The sequence below is a fragment of the Cupressus sempervirens genome, chromosome 4 (assembly GCF_028749045.1).
Source record: "Cupressus sempervirens isolate cs-2001-9-10 chromosome 4, ASM2874904v1, whole genome shotgun sequence".
NCBI lineage: Eukaryota > Viridiplantae > Streptophyta > Pinopsida > Cupressales > Cupressaceae > Cupressus > Cupressus sempervirens.
Window position 1 is genome coordinate 551,557,953 of NC_143121.1, and position 25,729 is coordinate 551,583,681.

General features: G+C 35.1%; 1 protein-coding gene across 1 annotated transcript in view; it reads left to right on the plus strand.

Annotated features, from left to right (window-relative positions):
- Positions 1–3,366: 3,366 nt before the first annotated feature.
- The window catches only part of LOC149562370 (Zinc finger (CCCH-type/C3HC4-type RING finger) family protein), a 30,384-nt gene continuing 8,021 nt past the window's right edge, over positions 3,367–25,729 (plus strand). The window contains exons 1-2 of the mRNA XM_089825897.1: positions 3,367–3,589; positions 3,682–4,493. Coding sequence (XP_089682023.1) covers positions 3,556–3,589; positions 3,682–4,493 — 846 coding nt within the window. The 5' untranslated portion in view covers positions 3,367–3,555. The remainder of the gene's footprint in view (positions 3,590–3,681; positions 4,494–25,729) is intronic.

The window sequence follows — 25,729 nt, forward strand, 5'->3', positions numbered from 1 at the left end:
AAGATCGTTGACATACAGTTTTGATGACCAAAGAAAAGGAGAGGAGTAAGGGCTATAAGATTCTTGTAGGAACCCCCCCTCACTAGTCCCTTTGTTTGTCATAGCCTTTATTTTAGGAATCTCTATCATAGACTCCTTGATTCCCTCATGGGCTACTGGGTCATTTGTTGCTTGATCCTCTGGAGTAGTTACCTAAAGAGGTTTAGCCGCCCTAGGTAGAATCACGATAAGATTTTTCTTCCTTCGAATCTATCTCTATATAAGTATTCCCAAATATTACTTTTAATTCAAGAAGATAAACTTAGTGTTTACGTTGTGAGGTTCCCTCTGTTGAGCCTTTGATAAATTGAACTATTGATCTGAACTAACCCCCAGTGGTAACCTTCTCAATTGAGGGTTAGATAGTGCCCATTGTGCCAACCATAGGTTTTTCTTCCTTCAAATCTATTTCTGTTTAAGTATTCCCAAATATTGCTTTTAATCCAGGAAGACAAACTTAGTGTTTACGTTGTGAGGTTCCCTCTATTGAGCCTTTGATAGATTGGACTGTCGATCTGAACTAACCCTCGGTGGTAACCTTCTTAGTTGAGGGTTAATAGTGCCCATTATGCCAACCATAGGTTGTTCAAGCAGTGGTTTAAGTTCCCTTTTTGATGATTATCATGATCTTGGGTTTCTAACAAAGGACCCCCTATCCTTAACCTCATTATGTTCTACATGACTCTAGAGGAGCTAGAGACTAGAAAAACCCTAAAATCACTGCCCCCTTGCTTCCCCAAACCCTTAGTTTAGTATCATTTGGTGGATAACCAAACCCTAGTTTGAGTTTGTGGTGAGAAAGAAAGATAGAGACAATTTTCAGAGACCAAGAACAAAGCTAAAAGGCACATAGTTCAAACCCTAGTCAAGTCCCTTGAGCTCAAAATCCCACTCGAACCTTGCTCTAACCTTGCCTAACTGATAAAACCTTGTTTGAAACCTCAATTCAACCGCTAAAAAAACCCTTCTCAAAATCCCAGATAGATTGATGCGAGTTCAGAAGTATAAAGGTCCCAATGTGAAGCACTTGTTTTTTTCAATGTGATTGGAATGAATCTTTGAGTTTGTTGTGAAAAGAGAGAAAAATGTCATTTTTGGATACAAGAGAGTTCTTAAGAAACATACATTGAAGAAAAAGAAGGAGGGAACACAATAGAACTGGTTCATCCATTGGTCAAAACTCTGCAATGAAATTGTGTTTGAATCATTGAGAAACCCTAGCTCATTTGCAAAGCACCACCATTGTTTCTAAAGGAAACAGTGATAATAATACCCAAGAATAAGCTTGTCTAATGTATGCTTAACCATGCTATCTTGAATTTCAAGACAAACCACATAGGGTGAAAGATCTCAATATTAAATCCTAATTATCTGAAATAACACTTTCATTGGAGGTCCTCCAGAAGCAAGCAGTGCAACAGAAAAATTGGTTAAGGCAAACTTTAATAATGATCAAAGATATGTGTTGTATATCAACATTGGATTAGATCTAGATGCTAATTAGTAGAAGTCCCTTTCATAGTGTACATAATTAACCCTATAGTGTCAAAATTCTTCATTAGGATGAATTTCATTCATTTAGTCTCTTGACATAACTTAACATACTTCACTATGAAAAAATCACTATTATTTAGAGGTTGTGTATCCCATCTAATAAATTGAATTGTCATCATGAACTATAAGTCGCATTTATCATATATTATTAAGGCCATATGTCAAGCTTATATAGCTAGTTTTTTAATTATGTTGAGTTATAGATGCCCTTCTCGAGTGTGATTGTGATGATATGCTTATTTTCTTCTAATTTTAGTATAGATTCACTTTTTATTAGGTAGGGAACTTATGTTATCGTTTCCTTCCCTGCCCGTGCTATTAATTTTTCAGCAGATAAATGCAAAAGGCTAAAGTTTCGAAAGCTAAGATTTAATAAATCAAATATAGAAGACTCTTTCCTATTTTCTGATTGGTCTAACCGAATTTGCTGGGGTTTATGCTATTTTCGTAAATATGAAAATCAGAAAATATTAAATACCATGCTTGTGGTTTCTCACAACAAATTAATATGGATGCTTATAGCCTATCTTATCTAGGCCAACACTCTTATCCTATTGCCAGCCGTGCTATCTCCCTTGGGTGGTTTAGTTTAGAAATGACACAATCACCCAAATTTAACCAACCAATTATCATTATTTTGTTGACACTGAGTAAAAAAATTGTAGTATATTTTAATTTCATTCATCAATAGCTAGAGCGGTGGAAAAATTTAAGAATAACATTGGAAGCTAGAACACGTTGATGTGACAAGTTTCTTAGATCCCTCCAATAACCTTTGTCAAATCTTCCTGAAACTTCTATCAGTTTCCTACAAAATATATTATATATTTTAGCTAATGTAATGTATGTGCTTGTTGTAGCATTAAGTTGTTAGCTTGTCAGAATTTATGAGATTGGACAATTTTTCAAATTAAATAATCGTAAGCATGGTAAAAATGTTGTGGTGGTGTGGAGTCCACCAACCATCGACTGAGTTGCTTTATGTGCAACGAATGTGGGTGTTCATGTATGTTTATATTTGCTTGTTTGAAATTTTGATTTGTTTTAATTGTTAAAAATATTAATAATGGACTAATAGAAGTCACAACTTTATTTTTTTTAAGAACCAAATTCACCAAGCAAAAAGAATTTTTAATGTTGTTTCTCTATTTAATTTTTTTTAACAAGTGACAATTTATCTTAAAATAAAATTATAAATAAATCAAAACAATCCTATTAAAGAAAAAAATTAATTTCAAAAACATTTATAATTTAGACTACTTTAAAATTATTATTTTTTCTCCAAAACATAATGATAGAAAAAGTGAAAATTAAAAAAAATATAATCAAGATTTTAAATTGTGTTGTGATTACAAAAATATTTATAATTTGATTCTATTTTTATTTTTTAAAAAAAGTTATAATTCTTTTTCAAAAACATGATTGATGATAGAAAAAAGTGAAAATTCAAAAATTTATAATCATTTATGTTGTCAAATATTAATTTAATAGCTTTTTAAAATTAAACATACAAATTCTTTAATTTCAAAAGTTTTAAAATTATAAGAGAATTTAAAAACTATTACACTAGAAAAAACATTGAGATAAATTCTTAGTGAAAATTATCCCATTTTTAATTGTGTTGTAATTACAAAAATATTTATAATTTAGGACTATTTAATTTTTTTAAAAATAATAATAATATTTTTTTCCAAAACATAATGATAGCAAAAGTGAAAATTTAAAATTTATAATCATGGAAAAGAAGAAAAGCAAAGGCACAAAGTCATCTTGAAATCTGGCAACACTAAAGTTTTGACATAACCATTTCAAGTAGATACCCCAAAATCCAAAAAGTAGCGACTCAAGCTCACAAAGAGCTCTTGTTGATCAAAAGTCTCACACCTAATATTTTCTTTTTATGTTTCTATATAGGGTGCCGCTTAAACCAGTCGGACGTTTTACGGTTGGATTTGATTGGCAATGGCGGACAATGGCGAAGGGAAAAATTCTGCAAGTAAGTTTTATCTCATAGTTTCTCTGTGTATCAAATTATAATTGTTTTTGCATCTTCTTCATAATAAACAAAACTGTGTTGTCTATATTCAGAATGTACTTTTTTCAAAAAACCCTCGCGCAACAAAAATATAAGGAAACGTGAAGTAGAAGAAGAAGAAGACGAAGGTCCCACTGTTCTTCCGAAGGCGAAACTTTTAAGGAAAAGTGACAATAAGTTGACATTTTCATCTGCTAATTCATCTAAAAAAATTGGCCAGGATGATAATGAGGACTCTGAAATACCTGCCACATTTTTCTATGAATCCTCAAAGGAAATTCAGGTTCAAAATGATAGCAGGGCAACTGCAACTCTGGATACGGAGACAGAGTTCTCAATAGACGCTAGAGCCATCAGAGAAAGAGTTTTGAAGCAAGCAGAAGAATCTCTCAAGGGCAAAGCTGCTGGAAATGAAAAACTTTACAAGGGCATTCATGGATACACTGATTTTAAAGCAGGATTTAGAAGAGAACAGACTATTGCAGGGGAGAAGGCTGGGGGTGCACATGGGCCTCTCAGAGCTTCTGCTAATATTAGGACTTCTGTCAGGTTTGATTATCAACCTGACATTTGTAAAGATTACAAAGAGACAGGCTACTGTGGATATGGGGACTCTTGTAAGTTTATGCATGATAGAGGGGATTATAAGTCTGGTTGGCAGATGGAGAGAGAATGGGATGAGGCTGAGAAGAAGCGGAAGGCAAAATTGGCACTGAGAGTGGCTGAGGGGGAAGATGAGGATGCTGAAAGTGATGACGAAGATGAAGATTCTTTGCCATTTGCTTGCTTTATATGCAGGGAGCCATTTCAGGACCCTGTTGTTACCAGGTGCAAGCATTACTTCTGTGAGCATTGTGCCTTGAAGGTATGTACATTCACATTAAACATAACATGCATTTGCTATCTTTGTTTATTCCTGATTTGTAGAAATGATTTTATTGATTGTCTGTTGGAATAAAATATCTCCATCATTTGTTTTTTTCCCTCATTTACAGCACTCAACATCAAGGAGTTAGTTAACTATGTTGGTCTCACCTGCAACGAGTGAACTCTCATCTTAGATTTAGGAAATGCTTTCTCAACGAAACTATAGGATTATGCTTAGAAATGAACAATATTGTATTGGTTTTTTTGTTCATGTACCCAAAGAGATTAGCAACGTCATAAAAGATTCAAAAGAATCACTAAAAGGGAATTTACTTGATTTTAAATCAAATCAAATAACTATTACTGCATGAAGACAAGATAATCTAGTTTCACACCAAAACAAAATTGCTTTAGGAATGCTTGTTTGGTTTATTTTCTTCCCCAAAAAAAGTCTAAAGAAAAGTTTAATGCCTAAGCAATCCATCATGTGAGATTATTCATCAAGCAAAGAAACAACACACATCTATAGCAGCACCTAGAAACACCAAAATAAGTATAATAAATGGATTCACAAATAGAATAAATTAGGCATGAGGCATGGCCTCTTATTTATACAGTTACCCTTGGAATATATGAGAATAAGCTGTATCATAAAGGCCCATACATGCTGCTATAAGGTATACAACAATATTGATAACTTGATGTACCCTATAATGTACCCTGTAGGTTTAGGCCTGTTATAACCAGAGATAACCCATTTTAATATTCTCAAGTCTTAAACTGAATGGACTAAGTTGCATTGAATCAAATCTATGTTATTCCATAACTCAAACTTCAAAGTAAGAAAAATGGTTCATTTATCATGCTAAACATATTAGGTGATCTGGCTGTTTTGCTGTTTATAATTCTTAATGTCAATTCTCATCTCATTGCTACTTCATTCTGAGAAGGGAGAAGATATCAATGTAACCAGAGTGCTTAGAAACCAACCACAATAGGCTTCCTCAAAGTTTACAAATCCAAGCCCTTAACCTATCTTGGACCATACCCTCAAGGTTCAAGGGGTGTTGATCCCTACCTTATCTTGGGATTCATCATATTGGCTGGATTTAGACGGCCTCCTCTTTGGAAACCCTTCCTCTTCAGATTCTTAGAAGCAACAGATCTGAACATGTCTATATATGCTTACCATTTATTTTTGATAACCCTTGTATTTCTTATTATCCATAACTTTCTTGGATTTGAACACACACACATGCACACGCACACGCACGCGCACACACACACACACACACTTACTCACACACACACACACATACCATATAACCGTTATATTCTATGTTCCTCGGCGATGCGTACCCAGCCTAAAACGAGGAGTTCTAGAAACGGGGACGTCCTGGGGATGGGGGGACAGGTATGGGACGTCCCCCAACCGTCCCCAAAAAAGGCAAATTACTAGGGGACGGCTGGGGAAAAAAAGCCATCCTCAGTACGGAAAGGGGATGCCTAGATGTCCCCCAACCGTACTAGTTACGGCCAGCCGTCCCCAATTTTTTTTTTAAATTAATTTTTAAATTTTTTTTTAATGCAAAAATATTAAAAAATATAAGGCTCCTTACTAGGTCGCCGAGGTGGGCCCCACTCCACCAAATCTGGTAAAGGCAGAATAGGAGTAGTAGTCTGCTTCATTTTTCTATGTTATGTTTTTAATGTTGAACGTCAACATGCTTATGATACATTGATATTTATTACTTTATGGCAGCCCTCTAGCCTTTGGGCGTATAGCTTTAGGTATATTTAGATTTAGATTTTCAGATTTGTCATGTTTATCATTATGATATTGTTCACTGATATTGATATGCATTTTGACAATTGAGTATTGAAATCGGATATTTTTTCTTGGATGGCATTCAAATGTTGTATGCTATGGTTCTATAGTGTTTGAATGACATGCTTTGCGCTTGGTTTCATATGAATGACAGCTTGCAAATTTCAATGTATATTTTAAAATTTCCCTATATAGATAGCTGTCCTTGTTTGCCGTCCCCCCCCTCCCCCCCCCATCCCCAAAATCACCAAAAAAAATTTGCCGTCTCGTAAACCCATCCCACCGTCCCCCACCGTCCCCGTACCGGAAACTCGAGGGAACATAGCTTATATTTCTTATTATTCATAACTTTCTTTCTTATCATTAAATATTAGAATACTGACTGTATCAAGCTATAGTAACAGCTGATAATTTCATTGATCCATACTACATACTTGAGCTCTAATTCCTTATTTCTATCCTTTAGTAGCCATAAGAAAGATGGTAGATTTTTGTGCTTGGGAGCTGGACACAGTCTACAAGCATGCTCTCTCAAGGTTCTACCTATCTCAGGATCTTCCTGTCACATGACTGAATTTTCTCATTCTCTTCCTACGTACACTCCCTATCCTCTTAATATCAATTAGTATGATATATATATCTATCAGAAGTAGAACATTCATATATATATATATATATATATATATATATATATATATATATATATAAAAGAAGTGAACAAGAAATAGGCTAAGTATATCTAAATAGCAGAATATATATATATATATATATATATATATATAAAATTCAACTATATTTCATATATATATTTAACATTATTACAGAGGTAATTGGTAAAATATTGAATAAATTGATGAATGAGCAAGATACTCATTCATAGTTTACAAAGATGATGTTTCTATTATGAGCTTTCGTTGTTATTAGAAACATTCTAATTCACAAGATTTACAATATTGACCATTAAAATAACAAAAGGATATAAAGGAGATATTATTCTAATACCCTTCCTTAATGGTCAATCTGTCTAAATGACATTGAAGAGCCCCTTGAACTTAGCAAACTTCTCTGCAAGAAGGGACTTGGTGACAATATTGGGAGGCTGGTCCGCTGTAGGAACATACTGCAAATCTACGTATCCATCTTCAACTAGCTGATAAATGAAGTGACAATGAATGTCAATATGCTTGGTTCGCTTATGGAAGACTGGATTTTTGGCAAAGTTGAGGACCCTTTGATTGTCATAGAAGAGGGGTGAAGAGCCTGCCTGAGACATATGGGATGTCCGGTGCAGGAGCACCCTAGTGCTTGTTAAAGTCCTCATGAAATTTTGTTGTGTTTGGCTCTTTAACGGGTGGTAGTGTGTAATAAGAGCTCAATGGAAACTCAAGGTGATATCCAAGTGCATCTTGGTATTTTGCAAAGTCAAATATAAAAGTTGTGGCAAAAAGTGTAAAAGTTGCATTGCCTAGGTGAAAAGTTGTGAAGTCTAATTGACTTTAGGAGTCAAAATGTGGGTAAAAGACATTGAATGGCTTGGAATAGGTCCACACAGCCTTAGGATACCATTTGACATCTTTTTACACCTTTTGGTTGCAAGGAAACAAGTGAAATGCAAACATTCTCTAGAAATTGCAAAAGTTGTCAAGTTGCAATTTTTTCAACTTTGACAATTTTCTGAGCAACTTTTGCAAAGTCATGTAAAGTGTGATCAGTTGGTTCCCTCCACTCAAGAATTAGTTGGGGCAGGTGTGGAATGGTTATTTAAGCCCATCCAAACGATTTTGTACTGTTGGATGTTGAAGTTGCAAGTTTGAAGTAAGTGAAAGCCAAGCAATTTTGCTGTAGACTTGTGCAAACCAAGACAGTTTTGTGTTTAATGGAATGACTCTTGTTTTTCTTTACTTTCAGTTGGTAGATTAGATGTTTTACAAGTTCTGTACATAGTTACAAGTTTGTGTGATCAGTTTTAGTAGGGTAAATTTAAATTCTTCAGTCTGCCAGTCTCTGGACAAATCCAAGCAGTTTTGGAAGAATGTAGTCTAACTTCATTTTCCACGTTTAGAAAATCATGGCCTTGTGGGAAATGAGAGTAGACTCTCTGTATATTTCATAATCTGGATTCTGAACTTCATCAACACAGTAAATATTTATTTGACCTGGCACATAAGTTGTTTCATCATATTTGAAGGAGGATTGTTGTGACATACATGTCAGAGTATATATGAATAAACCTTGGAGAACAGGAATTAGGTGCTGAAGGCTCTGTCTGTGGGTAGAATTGAATATTTTTGTATCTTGGCTGTACTAAACAAAATGAACTGTGGTGGTGTAATGGATTCAAATAATAATCTGTGCAAAAAATCTGAGTCATTCAATCATTCTACTAGTTATTGATTCTGTAACAGTTTAGATCTGAAGCTAAATGATTTATGGTAAAAAATAAATTTTTACACCTACAATCCAACTGTTTGACAGTGTGCCTGGAAACTGAAATCATCGTGGAAGAGTGAAAATGTTGGAATAAATATTGTTGGGAATCTTACTGTTATGAGGTATTCAGTGTACCAGAAAGATTCATATCTACATGTCATGATTGCTGGTTATGGACTGATAATTGGGAAATTTAAGAAATTAATATTCTGCAAATACCAATTGGAATTGAAGATCCCAGCACATCAAATTTGAAAGAGCAGCTATCTGAATAAGTTGGGAAAATGGGTCCAGTATATTAAATTTTTAAATCGATAAAGTTAGACCATATTTCTAATATCTGTCAGTGGTAGTATGAGTAGAAGAGATGTAGATAATTGAGGATTAATCATTGGTAAAATTTATGAAAGGAAAAAATACAATGAAAATTATTATGTGAAAGTAAACACTAAGAGATCATACCAACAGATTTTTGGTGAAATATTTTCAAGACTGGTATTAGAAAGGCATCTCCATGCAAGGGTTCTGCAATCTATGTCTGATACGGTCAGGCTTAAACACATAACGAACGTAGAAGGAAAGATATTCTGTTAAGACTTACACATCTTTGAGGTAAGTATGTTATTTATTAATCAATTCATTTGAATAATATCCACGCTTAATACAATTATAAAATCTAGGCTAGAAGGGATAGATAGATATACAATATGGGAAAGGCTTGTTTAAATCCAGCGAACAGGTTATTCCGAGATGGGTAAGGATCAACGTCCCTATAGTTGCCTTTAGGTTTGACCAAGATGGGATCAAGTTTCCTTGAGGTCATTCCAAGATGGGATTGTGGGCTTGGATCCTCAAAAACCTTGAGGAAGATTGTTGAGTTTGGTGTCAAAGTGACCCATTGCATCTTAGCCTTCCTTCTAGACTAGAGTCATAGTCGGAATAACATGACCTTTTTAATTCATATATAGTTTATTACTTACCTAAAAAGGAAGCCTCAAGAGAGAACAAAGGTGTATTTAGGCTAATCCAACCAATCGGTTATTTTGAGATGGGTAGGATCAGCATCCCTATAGTTTACTTGAGGTTTGACCAAGATGGGATCATGTTGCCTTGAGGTCATTCCAAGATGGGATTGTGGGCTTGGATCCATAGAAACCTTGAGGAAGACCGTTTAGTTTGGTGCCTAAGTGATCTATTTACATCCTGAGTGTTCTTCTCAACTGAAGAATGATAATAAGTAAAAAACAAAACAAGCATCCCCCTAAGTAAGCCACCTCATGTGGAAGTATGGGATTGGTTTGGAATAATTATCTTGACTCACATTTTCTTGAACTTATATATACGTGTACTAATGATCACTTGCGGTTGAAGGATTCTATTGTAAAAGTAAATTTTCTTCTCGACTCTAGTGAACTATAAAGCATTAATCAAGAATGCATGTATAATGTGTTTACATCATTTCTGCTCCATGTTTTCATGGATTAATGTGTTTTCTTTGTGTTTTCACGTGTCTTCTTCATGTCTTCATGCATTCATATGTCTAGTCGGTGTATGCTTTGTGTTTTCATGCATTATGATGTATTCTAAATCTTTGTCCATCCAGTTATATACTTTGTATGATGGTTCTACAAAAAAAAGTCATGTATAGATGACTTTTGCTTGAGGACAAGCAAAATGTAAGAGGGGAGGACTGTGATATCATCATCAATATTAGTTCCATATAATATAGATAAATAATAGAATAATAATATAATTATGATTTATTATAATCCTATTATAATATTGCATAATATAATACTTTTGAAATATGAGAGTTTAATATTATTAATAATAATATATAAAGTAAATATATTATGTAATAGTATTAAAATAATGTTATTAATATAAATAATAATAAAATATTAATAAGAAATATATTTTATATTATTATTAACATAATATATATTATGTTATATGTATAATTAATATAATTGATATAATTAAATCATTAATACAATATAATATTTATGAAAACATACGACTCTTAATTAAAAACTATATATATAGAGTTTTAACATTGAGAGTTAATGATTCAGAAATTAAGAAATATGGAGAATATATGAATTAGGTCTTCGAGTAGCTTACTGGGAAATAATTGACTTAAGTCCCAATAGGGGACATTACAACTAGGCACAAGACCTACATGGAGTACCTGATAAAATGGAAGAGTAAAGTAGGCATGAAGCCACGTGGATACTAGAGACTGATTTCCAAAAAGAAGGGGATAGATCTCAGTTTGGTATCTCCCATAGTCCCATGAGGACTTCTTTGTTGGAGGAGAATGGTGTAGGAGCACCCTAGGGCTTGTTAAAGTCCTCATGAAATTTTGTTGTGTTTGGCTCTTTAATGGGCCATGGTGTGTAATAAGAGCTCAATGGAAGCTTAAGGTGATATCCAAGTGCATCTTGGTATGTTTGCAAAGTCATATGTAAAAGTTGTGGCAAAAACTGTAAAAGTTGCATTGCCTGGGTGAAAAGTTGTCAAGTTGATTTAATTGACTCTAGGAGTCAAATGTGGGTAAAAGGTCTAGAATGGCTTGGAATAGGTCCACATAGTCTCAGGATACCATTTGACATCGTTTTACACCTTTTGGTTGCAAGGAAACAAGTGAAATGCAAAAGTTGTCTAGAAATTGCAAAAGTTGCCAAGTTGCAATTTTGCAACTTTTACAACTTTTTGAGCAGCTTTTGCAAAGTCATGTAAAGTGTGATCAGTTGGTTCCTAACGCTCAAGAATCAATTTGGGCAGTGTGGAATGGTTATTTAAGCCATCCAAACCATCTTGTATGGTTGGATGTTGAAGTTGCAAGTTTGAAGTAAGTGAAAGCCAAGCAATTTCGCTGCAGACTTGTGCAAACCAAGACAATCTTTGTGTTTAATGGAATGATTCTTGTTTTCCTTTACTTTCAGTTGGTGGATTAGATGCTTTCCAAGTTCTGTACATAGTTACAAGTTTGTGTGATCAGTTTTAGTAGGGTAAATTCAAATTCTTCAAACTCTGCCAATCTCTAGACAAACCTAGGCAGCTGGGGAAGAATGGAGTCTGACTTCATTTTCCATGTTTAGAAAATCACGGCCTTGTGGGAAATTAGAGTAGACCCTCTGTACATCAATCCATTTTTGGTTGGAGAGGTAAACTGCAATTTAATAATTTTACAAGCCAGCCCTAGGCAAGTCTTGGAGCAACCCAGCTAGGTGGCTGACACAAAGATGTGCATAGAAATTGCAGGAGTGGATAGCACTTCCTCAAATGACTTTAGCTTGTGTTAGGGGGATGTCTAATGAGTGTGCAAGATTAATGAGAGGAGTTGATCAATTCATTTGAAGGAGTGTTGAAAGCCTAACTCTAGGCTGGTCTACCCTCACTTTTTGGTTTGAGCATATACAAATCTGAATAGAATTTAAATCTCAGAATATCTGAACGATCATAAAAAAGTGTATTCTGAATGCCAGCTTGTTCTTAGGGTTGTTAAGAAGTTTTGGGAGAAAAAGCCTCAAAACTGGACTAGGAGGCCTAATTGGCCTAATGAGAAATTGAAGCCGTTTGGTGAGATCATTAAGCAAGATCTACTAAAATATGAATTCAAGACATCTAATAGAGCAACCCAAACCTAAGAAATAGGCCTCCACACTCGTGTAAGACCTTTAGATGGTTTGGAGGCGTGATGCACATGAAGGGTGTAAAGACACTAGTGGTGAAGCAAGCATAAATGATAGGAAAATCCTTGAATTAATGTTGATTTCTTTCCTCGAAGAGATCATTGATTTCGAAGGGGATACTTGGGCTGTTAGTAACCTAGCAAATATAAGAAGCAAAAGAAGATACCAAGGCCGTTTCTTATCAATGTTGCAAAGTATCCTTTGAAGCCAAACTACCTCATAACCTGCTTTGATTGTTCGTCGATATTGAACTTCCCTTGAGTAAAGAGACAACTTGTTGCTTCTTGCTGGTCCAAGTGATAACATATATGCCCAAATTGAAGACATTCCCGAAAGTGAACTTTTTCCCATGAACAAAGCCTCCCCAATTCAAGTCTGTGTAACCAATTGGGGATCTTTGGTTTGTCTGTATAGGATACCAATGTTTGTTGTGCTCTTGACATAGTGCAAAATGCGCTTTGCTGCAACCTAATGATTTGAAGTAGGAGCTATCGTGAAATAATATAACTTACTGGAAAACTGAGATTAGGTCTGCTGGCTGTGAGATAGATCAAATTGCCCACTAATTGCTTTAATGTGGGCTCATTCCCAACAAGAGAACGAGATTTGGTTGACAACTTTAGACCAAACTTCGTAGGTGTAGATGCAAGTTTGTAGCCCTGCATTTTGAATTCATCAAGTAAAGCTTGTGCTTGCTTAGTCTGAGGGATGGAGATGCCATGTGACTACTGCCAAACTTGGACACTTAAGTAGTAGTGAGAAGCTCAAGGTTGGTCATGTCAAGGGGCTGGCATAAATTTTGTTTGATTTCTTGAATCAAAGATGCCAAACTACCAGTTATGATAAGATCATCAACATAAATAACAAGAAGGATGATGTCACTACTAGTAGTTTTGACATACAAATTCGAGTAAGAAGTATTCCTCTATAAAGCTTGATTTGTAAGGTACTTATCAATTTTTATATATCATGCCCGAGGAGCTAGTTTGAGGCGTTAGAGTGCTTTCTCTAGTTTAAGCACTTGGTGTTCTTTACTAATAACCTTGAATCTAGGAGGTCGTGTTATGCAAACCTCTTCTTGTAACTCACTCTTTAGGAAGGCACCCTTGACATCCATTAGATGGACCTTCCACATTGAGTTTTCATGGCTAGGACTAATTTGATGGTGCTCATCTTTGTTGTTGGAGCAAACGTTAGCTCATAATCAATTTCTTTATGCCAAGAGAGGTCTTTGACAACAAGACGAGCATTGTACTTATCTTAAGTACCACTCGCCTCATAGTTGACTTTGTGTCTCTTTCCTAAAGGAAGATTCACCAAAACCCAAGTGTTAATTTTCAACAGACTATGATGCTCAGTCTTAATAACTTCTATCCACTTAGATATCCAATCTCCTCTGTGTATGTTTTATTACAAAGAAATTGGAAAATATTTGCTTGTTATTAATAGAGGCGGAGAGGTCAATATATACAAAAGAATAAAACGATGTTTCCTTAGGAAACAATTGTAAATAATAGAAACTTTCTATTCTAGTTGGACAAAAACAAACAATTATCTACAACCTAACTAAATATTAGAAACATTCTAATATTTACAATAAATTACAAATAGATAACCATTGACTAATAAATTAATAATAGAAGCTATTTATTATCGTAGTACCCTCTCAATGGTTAATCTATCCATAACGCCAATCCGTCCTTTGAATTTGACAAACTTATTAGGACCAAGAGGCTTGGTGAGAATGTTTGTAGTGTGATCCATTGTAGGAACATACTGCAAGTCTATTGTCCAGTTTTCAACTAGTTGTTGTATGTAGTGACATTGAACATCCACATGCTTGGTTCGTTCATGGAAGATTGGATTTCGTGCTAATTTGATAACACCTTCGTTATCAACAAATAAAGTGGTCAGTCCTATTGGTGACATCTGCATATCCCCAATCATCCGACGAAGCTAAACAACTTCACAACCTGCCTTGACTGTCCTTTTGTATTCATCTTCTGTAGAGGAGAAAGAATCTGCTTGCTACTTCTTACTGGTCCATCTGACGACAGTTGATCCCAACTGAACTCATATCCAGAAGTTGACTTCTTATCATCAACAAAGCTTGCCCAATCTGAATTTGTGAACCTACTGAGGCTAGGATTAGAAATTCGAAAGTAAAGAAGTCCATAATCTGAAGTGCCCTTCACATAACGAAGCACGTGCTTTGCTGCCATTCAATGATCAGCCTTTAGAGTTGTCATAAAGCGGGAGATGTAGCTGACCGTGAAGCTAATATCAGGCCTAGTAGTAGAGAGGTAGATGAGGCTGCCTACTAGTTACCTGCATGTAGTATCATCAATGGGAGGAGAATCACACTTTGTTGATAACTTGAGACCTTTCTCCATAGGTGTGGATGCAGGCTTGCAATTCTACATACAAAATTTGTCATAAGAGCCTTGCCATATTTGGATTGAGAGATTAATATAACAGAAGACTGTCGCCAAACCTCAACTCTTAGGCAATAATGCATGAGCCCAAGGTCAGTCATATCAAAAGACTAGCATAAATTTTGGTTGATTGCTTGAATCAAAGATGCTAAACTACTAGTGATGATCAAATCATTCACATAAATAACTAGAAAGATGATTTGACTCTAAGTAGTCTTGATGTATAAATTTGAGTTTGAAGAACTCCTTTGGAAGCCTTGATCACTGAGGTACTTACCAATTTTCATGTACCAAGCCCTAGGGGGGTACTTCAAGCCATAGAAAGCTTTCACTAATCTGAGAACATGGTGTTCTTTACTGACAACCTTGAAACTAGTAGGCTGTGTCATGTAGACCTCTTTGTGGAGATCACCATTTAGAAAAGCACTCTTGACGTGTTCCAGCCAAATTGTGTGGCCATGGCAAGGACTAATCTGATTGTGTTCATCTTTGCAGTAGGAGCAAAGATCTCCTCATAATCAATACCTTGACTTTGAGAAAAGCCCTTTGCAACTAAACGAGCTTTGTACTTATCCAAAGTACCATCATATTTGTATTTGATTTTGTAAACCCATTTGCAGCCACCAGATTTCTCCCATGATGGAAATCAGAAAGGACCTAGGTGTTATTCTTCAATAGGCTCTAGTGTTTAGATGTCATGGCTTGTTCCTATTCTAGAATTCCTTTAGCCTCGGAATATGTTTGAGGTTCAAACCAAAGTAACGAGACTTGGACTTGGCAAGGGTAACTTGACTTGTTACCCACCTTGAACTTGGTAAGGGCAACTTGACTCGTGACTTGGCTCAAACTCGCCTGTGACTCAACAATGACTTGACAAAGTGACAAAACCTTTGAAATTTAGAGATTTTTTTAGGATTTAATGAACATTTCATGCACCTATTATTGAATAAAGCTTAAAGACACAAGAACATCATGAAATATAAGGTAATTTGATCACATACATAAACATACATTAGTTACATAATTACAAAAGTAACTTACTAAATAGTAGCTCAAGGAAACAACAAACACAAACATATATATATATATATATATATATATATATATATATATATATATATATATTATAAAATCCATATAATCCATCAAATTCTATATCAAATCCATGAAATCCATCATGTCAGTAGTTATTATCTAATGTTCCAAACATATTTTAAACAAAAAGTTAAAACAAGTCTATAGCTATGGCTCCTAGTCCTCATCCCCAATATCAGCCTTAGAATGATCTACAATATGCCTCCTAGTAAGGCGTTTAAGGTAGGTATTGGATGATTGATTAGCCATAGCCTCTGCTTGTGAGCTTGAGGTGCTTCTAGGATCAACTGTAGTCTCTATCAGTGCCTGTGAAGTGCCACTAGGATCAATTGTAGCTCCTTGCTCCTCTGTCGCCATAGCCACAGCCTCAACCTCTCTGTCTACCTCGTTAACCCACTCTAGGTCCTCATCATCGAAGATAGGATTACTAGCCTCAGTAATTCACTCAGACTTTGGATCAACTTCCTCTAGAGTAATCAGAGAGGTGTCACCATCCAAAATCTCCTTGGTCCTAATGCACAGGTTGTAATGCACAAAGACTAGTTTATTCATTTTTTCCATAGACAACTTGTTAAGCCTCTTCGAGTGGATGTGCTCGAACATGCTACGCTTGCGCTCACATCCAGAAGCGCTACATTGTTGAGAAATGAGGATCGCTTGCAGATGTAATTGCATTGCTTGTAAGGTATATGTTTTCCAATGGCAGCAATATCACTCTCATTTATATTAAGGAAGAGATATGGGAGACATGTCTCCTCATGAGACATGTCTATCCATTATTGTCTAATTAATATAATAACAAATGATTATATATATATATATATATATAAATGCACTTTAGTCTCATGGTTTATCCGACTAAAGCTACCAAACATCAACACTCCCTCTTAGCTAGGGAGGAACACATGACCATATATTACCTCAATGTAATATAAAGATATTGGGAGTAATGGCCTCCAAAATGTCAACTCATTTGACATTCACCATTTACTCTTTGAGCAATGGCCTCCTGAATGTTGAGTTGCAAGATATTCACCAAAATTGTGAGTAATGGCCTCTGAATGTCAACTCATTTTATATTCGCCAAGTACTCTGTGATGGAGCCTTGAAATATGGCCTCCATTTGTGATAAAACATTTTTTAGAGACTTGATAAAGTTTTCATTGTTGTCAGTAAAATTGATGGAGTTTCTTCTTGTGAAGAATCGTCGATTGAGTTTCAAGGAATGAAGCGGCACTTGTTAGTATATAAGGTTGAGATAAGGTTTCCAGTCATAATGAATTGGACTGATGAAATTCCTTTTTCACAAATCTGTGACCCCTGTAGAGGGGAGAGTGGGAAGCGGAAGCTCGAGAGAGGAGAAAATTTTGTGTCTAAAAATGGTGGCCCGATTGCAGACAAGGATCAGAACAGCATGCCTTCCCTCGGTGAATTAATTTCTAAAGGAAACCAGATGTGACAAATATTCTGCGAAGGAAAATGGATGTGATGGATCTTTGCAGAAACCAATTACCTTGCAGATCACCTCAAATTCTGTTGACATACCACATTTAAATCCTTATCGTTCAGAGTTCCTTGTCAATGGACATGATGCAGAATACGAATAAGATTATCGTAGCAAATTTGTGGCAGAGCAGGATTCAAACCTCCATGCCAGTAGTCCACAGATATCTGCTAGTACCTCATCCTTAACTTGTAACACTGCTGAAATAGGGAAGCTGGGCAAAAAATATAGCAGGAAACGATCAGTGTTCAAATCATCTTTTCGCAATGAAGAGCTAGGGTAATTCTTGGCAAGGATTTTGGTTCAGAATTAAAATGACCCTGGCTCTGCTGATATTTCAGAGAATGGTGAAGTTAGGGGACTGTTACCAACCGCTTCCATAATCCCTCCAGCTGTTACAATCCCATCTATCAAGAGGGCACAGCTTCTTTGTTTTGAAGATGTTGCATCTGAAGTGTTGGAATCCCACAGTATGCTGGTGCCTCAAATTACTGAAGGAGAAGATCCTGAAGCAATTCCAACATCTTCTATCATGAGACCACAATCTACTATTTGTGAACATCCTACTTTGGAGTTGGTCAAATCACATTGCAAATCTGTTCCTCAAACTAGGAATAAGGATATGAAAATGTTTGGTGCTGCCAAAGAGAATCATGAGACAGTGTTATTTTCTCAGAGTCAAACCACATCAAATTTTGAAGTTGGCATCCTGTAAACGATTCCTCTTTGTCAATCCAGAGAGCAGAAAATAATTTGGAGAAAGACACGTCTTTCACATTTTCTGAATTACATATTAGATTCAAGTCATAGACTGTAAATGAGGCAACTGCAATGTTTCAAATTGCTTCTGGGAGTTCAATGGTAGTGCGTCCCTCATCCATCAAGAAAGCCCTTGCTATTTTTGGGAAGTCATCAACAGTAGATTTACACGAGTTTGATGATGGAGTGCGATGGAAAAGATAAATTGTGTGGATGAAACTTCCAATAAGGAGCGCATCATGTGTTGACTGCGGAGGCTTAAAATCCGAGAATGGGGCACAATATTTGTTTTCAGACATCAATTACACTACCCGTTCCAAGTCATAACCATGGCGGCTCTAAAACTGTATACGATTTGAGTATTGTATGGAAAAGAAAATGGAATGTTACAGATTATGATTTGGAGAAAGAAGCTGTTCAGTGGACAGAAGATTGCAAACAAAAGCGCTCACAGGAACTTTCTAAGCAAGAATTTCGAATTACCTTCTTACTAACCGGTATTTGATAAATTTGAATCTAACGTTATTGATGTTTCTTGCAGGTGTGAAGGGTGTTGTCTATGCGGATGAAGGCATGAATGTGTGCATGGAGGAGAAGCCCGTGCAGATCTGAAGTGTGGAGTCACCAAGCATGAAGGATGAACTGCTGGAGGGCATTTTGTCTCGGGGTGTGCAGAGTAAATTATACGCAGCTTGTTAGATGCTACAACGGTATACAAAGGAAAGAGAACTCTTGCGAGTGGAGTTATGATGCCGCACCATTCATACCATTCAAATCGAAAGCAAGCACAGATAAAGAAATTTGACATTGCTCGTTGGGCGATTAAATGTTTGTATACTTTACCCAAGCTTCAAACATCATAGAAATTAATCTGGCTTTATATTATCCTAATCCAAGTCAGTTGATTATTAAGAGCCGATAGTTAGAAGTGATTCTAAGGAATTAATTTTATAACATAAAATTAGTTTCTTTTATGAAGAGGTATGATGGTTGAGGGATGCCTCTTCGTCTATTATAAATATGAGATGTAAAAGCCAAACAAAAGAAGAAGAGACTTATGACAATATTATTTAATTTTACCTGCTCTATGATGTATTAAATTATTTTATTGGCGGAGAAATGAGCAATTGAACTAAGCCTGTGGATGGTGGATTATGGAATAAATTATTGTGCAATTCTGGAGTGGAATTATATTGGATTGATCATTTGTGAGGACTGTCTCCAATACGATTTTACTTCCGGATCCGTGAGAAGTATTTATTTAATTTATTTGCATTAGAGTTTTAATTTTTTATTAAGTTGTGTCCTTTGTAAATGTTTTTAATTTATTTTCTATAAATATTTTAATATTCGGATAAGTGGATTGGATCATTATTGCATTTTAAATTTGATAAACGTAAATATTGTGAAATATTTTATTGTTTCTGTATTTATGTCTAATTTGTCTCAGTAGGAGTTAAAGTGCATTTTAGACTTATTTAAAATTGCATTTGAATAATTGATCCATCGCGTCTGATTATTAAAATTGTTTATAGTGTAATATATTGAACTTTATAAAGTTGTACGTTTCAACTAATAATATTGACTCTATTGCCCATTTAATTAAGCACTGGTCTTTTATTCTTAATTCATAATCCATATGCTGGCAAATGTTTCATTTCTTGCCTTTGAAGAATTAATATATTCATTCATTGCAATCATTTGTAATAATCACTTTTATTTAAAAACATTCATACAATTATTTACTTTTATCTTTAATTCGAAACTTGCAATCCTAATAGCTTTCTAAAATTCTTGCCGTTTTAAAAGCCTTTATAACATTCGCATTCTAATTAATCTGCTTTAAGTGTTTTGGATATTAGTGTTTTGTCCAGGATCAGGTACACCCACTTCGGTTTTGCAGAGCCGGAAGTGCAGGGAACTTGGACCGTATTATCCAGTTTCGTCAAGTTGGCCTTAACGAGTTGGATATCCCAGCATCGAGCAGGTAAGGCTCATAGGATTCCAATCTGCGGTTTTGGGAACCAACACTTTGTATAATGGCCTCCTGAACATTAATTTGCATAATCATTCACTATGTACTCAAAATGTTCATAAGGTATGTGCATGTGCATTTTCATAATGCTTACCATATGAACATCCACAATGAATAGTATAATCTATCATGATCTTCATAGACATCATAAGATATCTATCATAATAAAAAATTAAGTTATTGAAAGATTGTCACCTTTCAATAACTTTTGTAAATACGAGTGATAATCATTTGGAATTCGTCACTTCCTCATGATGTACACAGTGGGTAGGCCCATTAAAATCACATAGTCATGATGTATGAAGCATAGTCCTCTTGATTGCTACAATTTATTGATTATCAGAGAATCCATCTCAACATGCTTTACTCCCTCTGAATCTGATATCAATCTGTCTTTCCCTACAATAATTCTCAGAGGAGAAGATTAGGACAAATAGCTCTTATAGTAACAACTAAATAAATAAATCATTTTTAATATAATTATTCTCAATAATATTATATTTTAACTATATGAACAATAGAAATATTGTTGAGTACACAAGCTATAATTCATATTTGAAACTTTCATAATATATAGAATTACAAATAAGATATCATGTTAGATTTACTATATTAGTAATACTTGAAAATTATGCTTAAGAGAAGATACTTATCTCATGTGGTGACTTCTTCTATTAGTCTCACTCTCCAATTTAAATATAATCATCTTATCTTTAAATTTACCATATGACGACCACATTAATAAGAGAGGTCACAACCCGAGATAAATAGACACCTACACTAAATAAAGAAACCTCAACTACTCACATCCAACCGCAATGGACTTGGCATTTTGTAGAATGCCTTTGCCAACAACTAAAATGACATAAGTCATTTGTTTTGATGTAATTCAATGAAACTCTCCTTTGTACTTTACGTTTACGTCCCTTGGTTTGGTTGGTTTGGTTCACGTCTCATGAAAGTGAAACATGTTTTATTGCTGACGTGGGCCCTTTCTCAAGGAACTATCGGTCTTTTATGATCTATTATTATCAATCCATCTGAGCGGTTAAAGAATAGGGGTGATTCCTGAACAATCTAATTAGAAGCAATATCGATTTGCATTACATTTGGATGCTTGATTTGAGGTTCATCTTGTTGATTCCTAGTCAGCATGGGATCTCTATCTTAACAAACTTCTACAATTCTATATGCATCTTTGGTGCATTCTCTTCCTACATAATCAATCTTGGGTCTAATGGTATTATCGTGTGTTGTTGGATCATCTCAAAAACTTTGTTAATTATATTTATGATAGTTGATTTCCTCAATTATGTGAATTTGTCTTGCATTGAATTTTCAATTTTGTTTTTCCATTCCACAATGATAGCACCACATTCGGGTTGACTGATATATCCATAGACACATCAATGTCCCCAAATCACTAGTGGATGCTTAGGACAAAAGACTGTATAGTCAGAAGGAGCGTTTGGTACCATTGAATGATCAGGGAAATGATATACATCACTTGTAATGTTTACAGTATATTAAATCTTCCCTTCTCAATGATGACCACATAATGGAAGTAGTTGTCGCTTGGTGTGGGAGATGCAATCAACATGATGGTATAGTCCTTCGGACAAGCATCTGCAGTATATGGAGTCCCAGCCCCAGATATATATTTGTTGTACGGTCCTTGTTTAGTGATGCAGAATTAATGGTTACGCACCTTGCCATGGGTTCTACTTTCCATGTTTTATTCCTTTGCATGTACTTGATCTCCTATAGATGTGGCAATAACTCGTGTTCTTTATTTATTTATTTGATTTACATTTGCAAGTAAGGGTTTGATACCATGTTCAGAAATGAGGATCACTTGTAGATGTAATTGCATTGCCTGTACGGTATATGTTTTCCAATGGCAGTGATATCACTCATTTATATTAAGGACAAGACGTGGGAGACATGTCTCCGCATGAGACATGTCTATCCATTATTGTCTAATTAATATAATAACCAAGGTTGCACGGTACGTGGGTACGGGAACGGGTACGGGTACGCATATTTTTCAAAATAGGGGACGGGGGTTTGTGTGTATGCCTAATTTTTTCTATATAATTAATATTTTAAAGAAAATATAAAAATCAAAATATATGTCATGAGTCATGACATTGAACATTCAAAACAAGAAATTTGAAAATATGAGCCATAAGTGAAATTATAATTATGCTATTGCTGAAAGTTTAATGTTTAAAGTATTTTTCATAATAGGGGATGGAGGTACTTGGGTATGTCAAACTTATTTAAAAATTATACTTTTATATTTATAAAAAATCTGAAATTATGAGTCATGACAATGGTTTTTCAAAATAAGAACAGTGATAAAGTTTGCAAATGTAATGTATTGTTTTCAGTTTCAGATTTGCTATATGTTTGAAATAATGATACATGATAAATGCTTAGATGCATAACAAAGAAGGCAGACTTCAAACATGAACAAGAAGATCTTAAATCATATGACAATGACATATTGCAAATGATAAACTTATGACTCTAACAGTGATAAAGTTTATTGTTAATGAGTATCAAAGTTTCAAACTGATTTGGTATTGAATTAAGTTTGATAAACAACAAGCAAATACAAAAATAAAAAACCAAAAAAAAAAAATCAGAATCTTAATCAAGGTCCTTAGCTATGATGCTCTCCATTGAGTACCCGGTACGTGGGATACGTGTACTTGGTACTTGGGTACGTGGGTACGAGTACCAAGGGTGTGGGTATGAGTACCCATGCAACCTTGATAATAACAAATGATATATATATATATACTTTAGTCTCATAGTTTATTCAATTGAATCTACCAAACATCAACATACATGACTAGCTCAATATGCAGATGGCGATTTGTTGAAGGTTTTTGGTTGAAGGCCCGAACATTTGCCACCATCTATTTGAAAAAAGGAAAAGAACAAAATATTAGTCTCATTTCAACCTTTAACGCTAGAAAGTTAGAAACTAGATAATAAAATTAAAATGCAATGTGCATAAGGCTTAAGCTGTACTTGTTACCTAGCTGCAATTTTGTACGACTTCCTTTGCAGATTTGGCTTGAAAAAATGGGCCCTGTTGCATTATTATAGGCATCCATCTCAAGCAATATATATATATATATATATGTTGACCAAACTCTTTTTACAAATGCTTTGAACTTTTGAAACAAAACAAACACCTCTAATTTTTGACGAAGGAAATGCAGCCACATTTTATAACTGAAATTCTCAACAAAAATGCAAAAAAACATGGATCAAGTACAAGAGGAGTAGCCATAGCCATAGGTCCACAAATATCAACATGAACCAATTGTAATACCTTAGAGGTTCTCCAGGAATTTCCATATGAAAAAGGAGTGCAATGCTACTTCCTAGACTGACATGCTCCACAAACTCCAAGGTTTTGGGTTCGAATCTCTGGCAGTCCAATGACAAGATCTTCAAAAACAAGATGAGAAAGATAGCACACATTTAAATGTCCATACTGTTGATTGCATAGTGCACTAATAGAGAAACATTGGGCTGCCATAGCAAGCTCCAGAGAATAGAAAAAAAATCTGAAAAGACCACGATCCTCAACACCTATGATAATGATAGATTGAGTCTCTTGATCAATGATATTGTACTAATGTGAATTGAAGGTCACGTCTAGTCGAGGGGAATGTCTCAAAATTTGACTGACAAAGTGAAGGTTGAGTTTTAATCTTGGAACATGGTATACATCAAAGAAAATCAGTTTCCTTCCTCCAAATTGAATCAATATATTGCCTTTTCTGACAATAGTGTACTCTTCCCCTCCAAAAATGATTGAATTTGAGAATTGTTGAAAATTTGTAAATAAATTTTGATGATGAGTGAAGTGGTGAGGGGCACCTGAATCAATATACTTGGCAAAAGTTTTTACACGATCTGAAGGTCTTTTAACCATTAAAGCGTGAAAGGTAGACTCACCTTGTTCAGTGTGCTCTATAACATGTGCTTTAGTCTATGAACCAAATTGCTTGACTTAAGCAACCAAGTGTTTAGGACACTCCAACATCATAGTGACCAAACTTATGGCAGTAGTTGTATTGAATGCCTTTCTTTTTCAGCCCTTCTAATGATTGAGTAGAGGGAATCTGCTGAGAAGACTGAGAGAACTGATAGTTGCCTATATCTACATGGATGGAGTGCGCTAAGAAAGCTCGTGTGTTCGAAGATGAACTGGTACCACTGTCGAATTGTTGTTTCTAGCGATTTTCTTATAAAAGCATCAAGTAGAGATTGGAAAATGAAACATGTAGAGATTGGAAAATGAAACATTAGCTATGTGTTAGTGTAGTTTTTTATTTTTCCTATTTTGCAAGGTTTTTCCTACACTTCTAATAATCTCGCTTAGGTTAATAAAGCATGTCTTATTAGGTGAACGGTTGTGAGGTGTCACCTTCTTACATGTGAGCATCCATTAGCTATCTTGGGAAGATACTTTGCTATCTTTAGTCCGATAGATGGTTGCTCCTCATTGGTTGGTGTTGTCACCTCCTCCCTCTTCCTAGCCTATATAAGCATGCTACTTGGCTTGTATTTGCATCTCTTGTTTTTGCATCCTCTTAATGCTATTTTGCTTCCAGCATTTGCATTACTCTCTTGGAGACTAACTCTATGATGCTATTTTGATTTTGTATCATTTGCATTCATAGTTTAGATATTTATTCTTTGCATTAGTTTTCTGGGTTATTAATCTTATCAGATTCTAACATGGTATCAGAGCTTTTCTATGTGCAAGAGTAGATTTTAGTTTCCTTATTTGAGAGATTTGGGGGGGGCTAATAAACTTTATTGTAGTTTTTTGAAAAACGAAGTATGCTCTTCTCTTGCATCTTTGGATGATCTTGAGAATCAGAAAAGTTTTGACAAAAACGATTTTTCTCTGGGGTTTCAATCTCAAATCTGACAACCAATTTGCATATTTGGAGTTTTCAATCAGTTTTGCAGGTTCCAGCATGCCATTGATGGACTTAGGAAGCTGATCCAGCATTTGCATGTCATATTCTGGTTGCTGGAGTCGTTTTTTGATTTTTGGAGCCGTTTTTTACTGTTAAAGGCGTCTGATTTACATTACAGCAACATCTTCTGTACATCAGCAAGAAAAATGCTTTTTGGATTTTGTTCGCAGCCCCGAAAGACCCTATGGGTATCTTTTAGATTTTGCATGCAAGCTGTATATTTTGCAGAATCGAGCATGAAAAGCTACAGCCATACCCCTCTTCATTGGCAATCGCAGATTTGAACGCAGGTTTCAAATGTCTCGTTCTTGCTCATACGAACTCTGATTTTGATGATTCTTGTTATGAACTTGGCTATTTTTTTGTGCTCTATCCACTAGTGGAGTTTTTTTTTGATTTTCATGCATTAATTCTTCAGAATTTGCAGATTCTTGG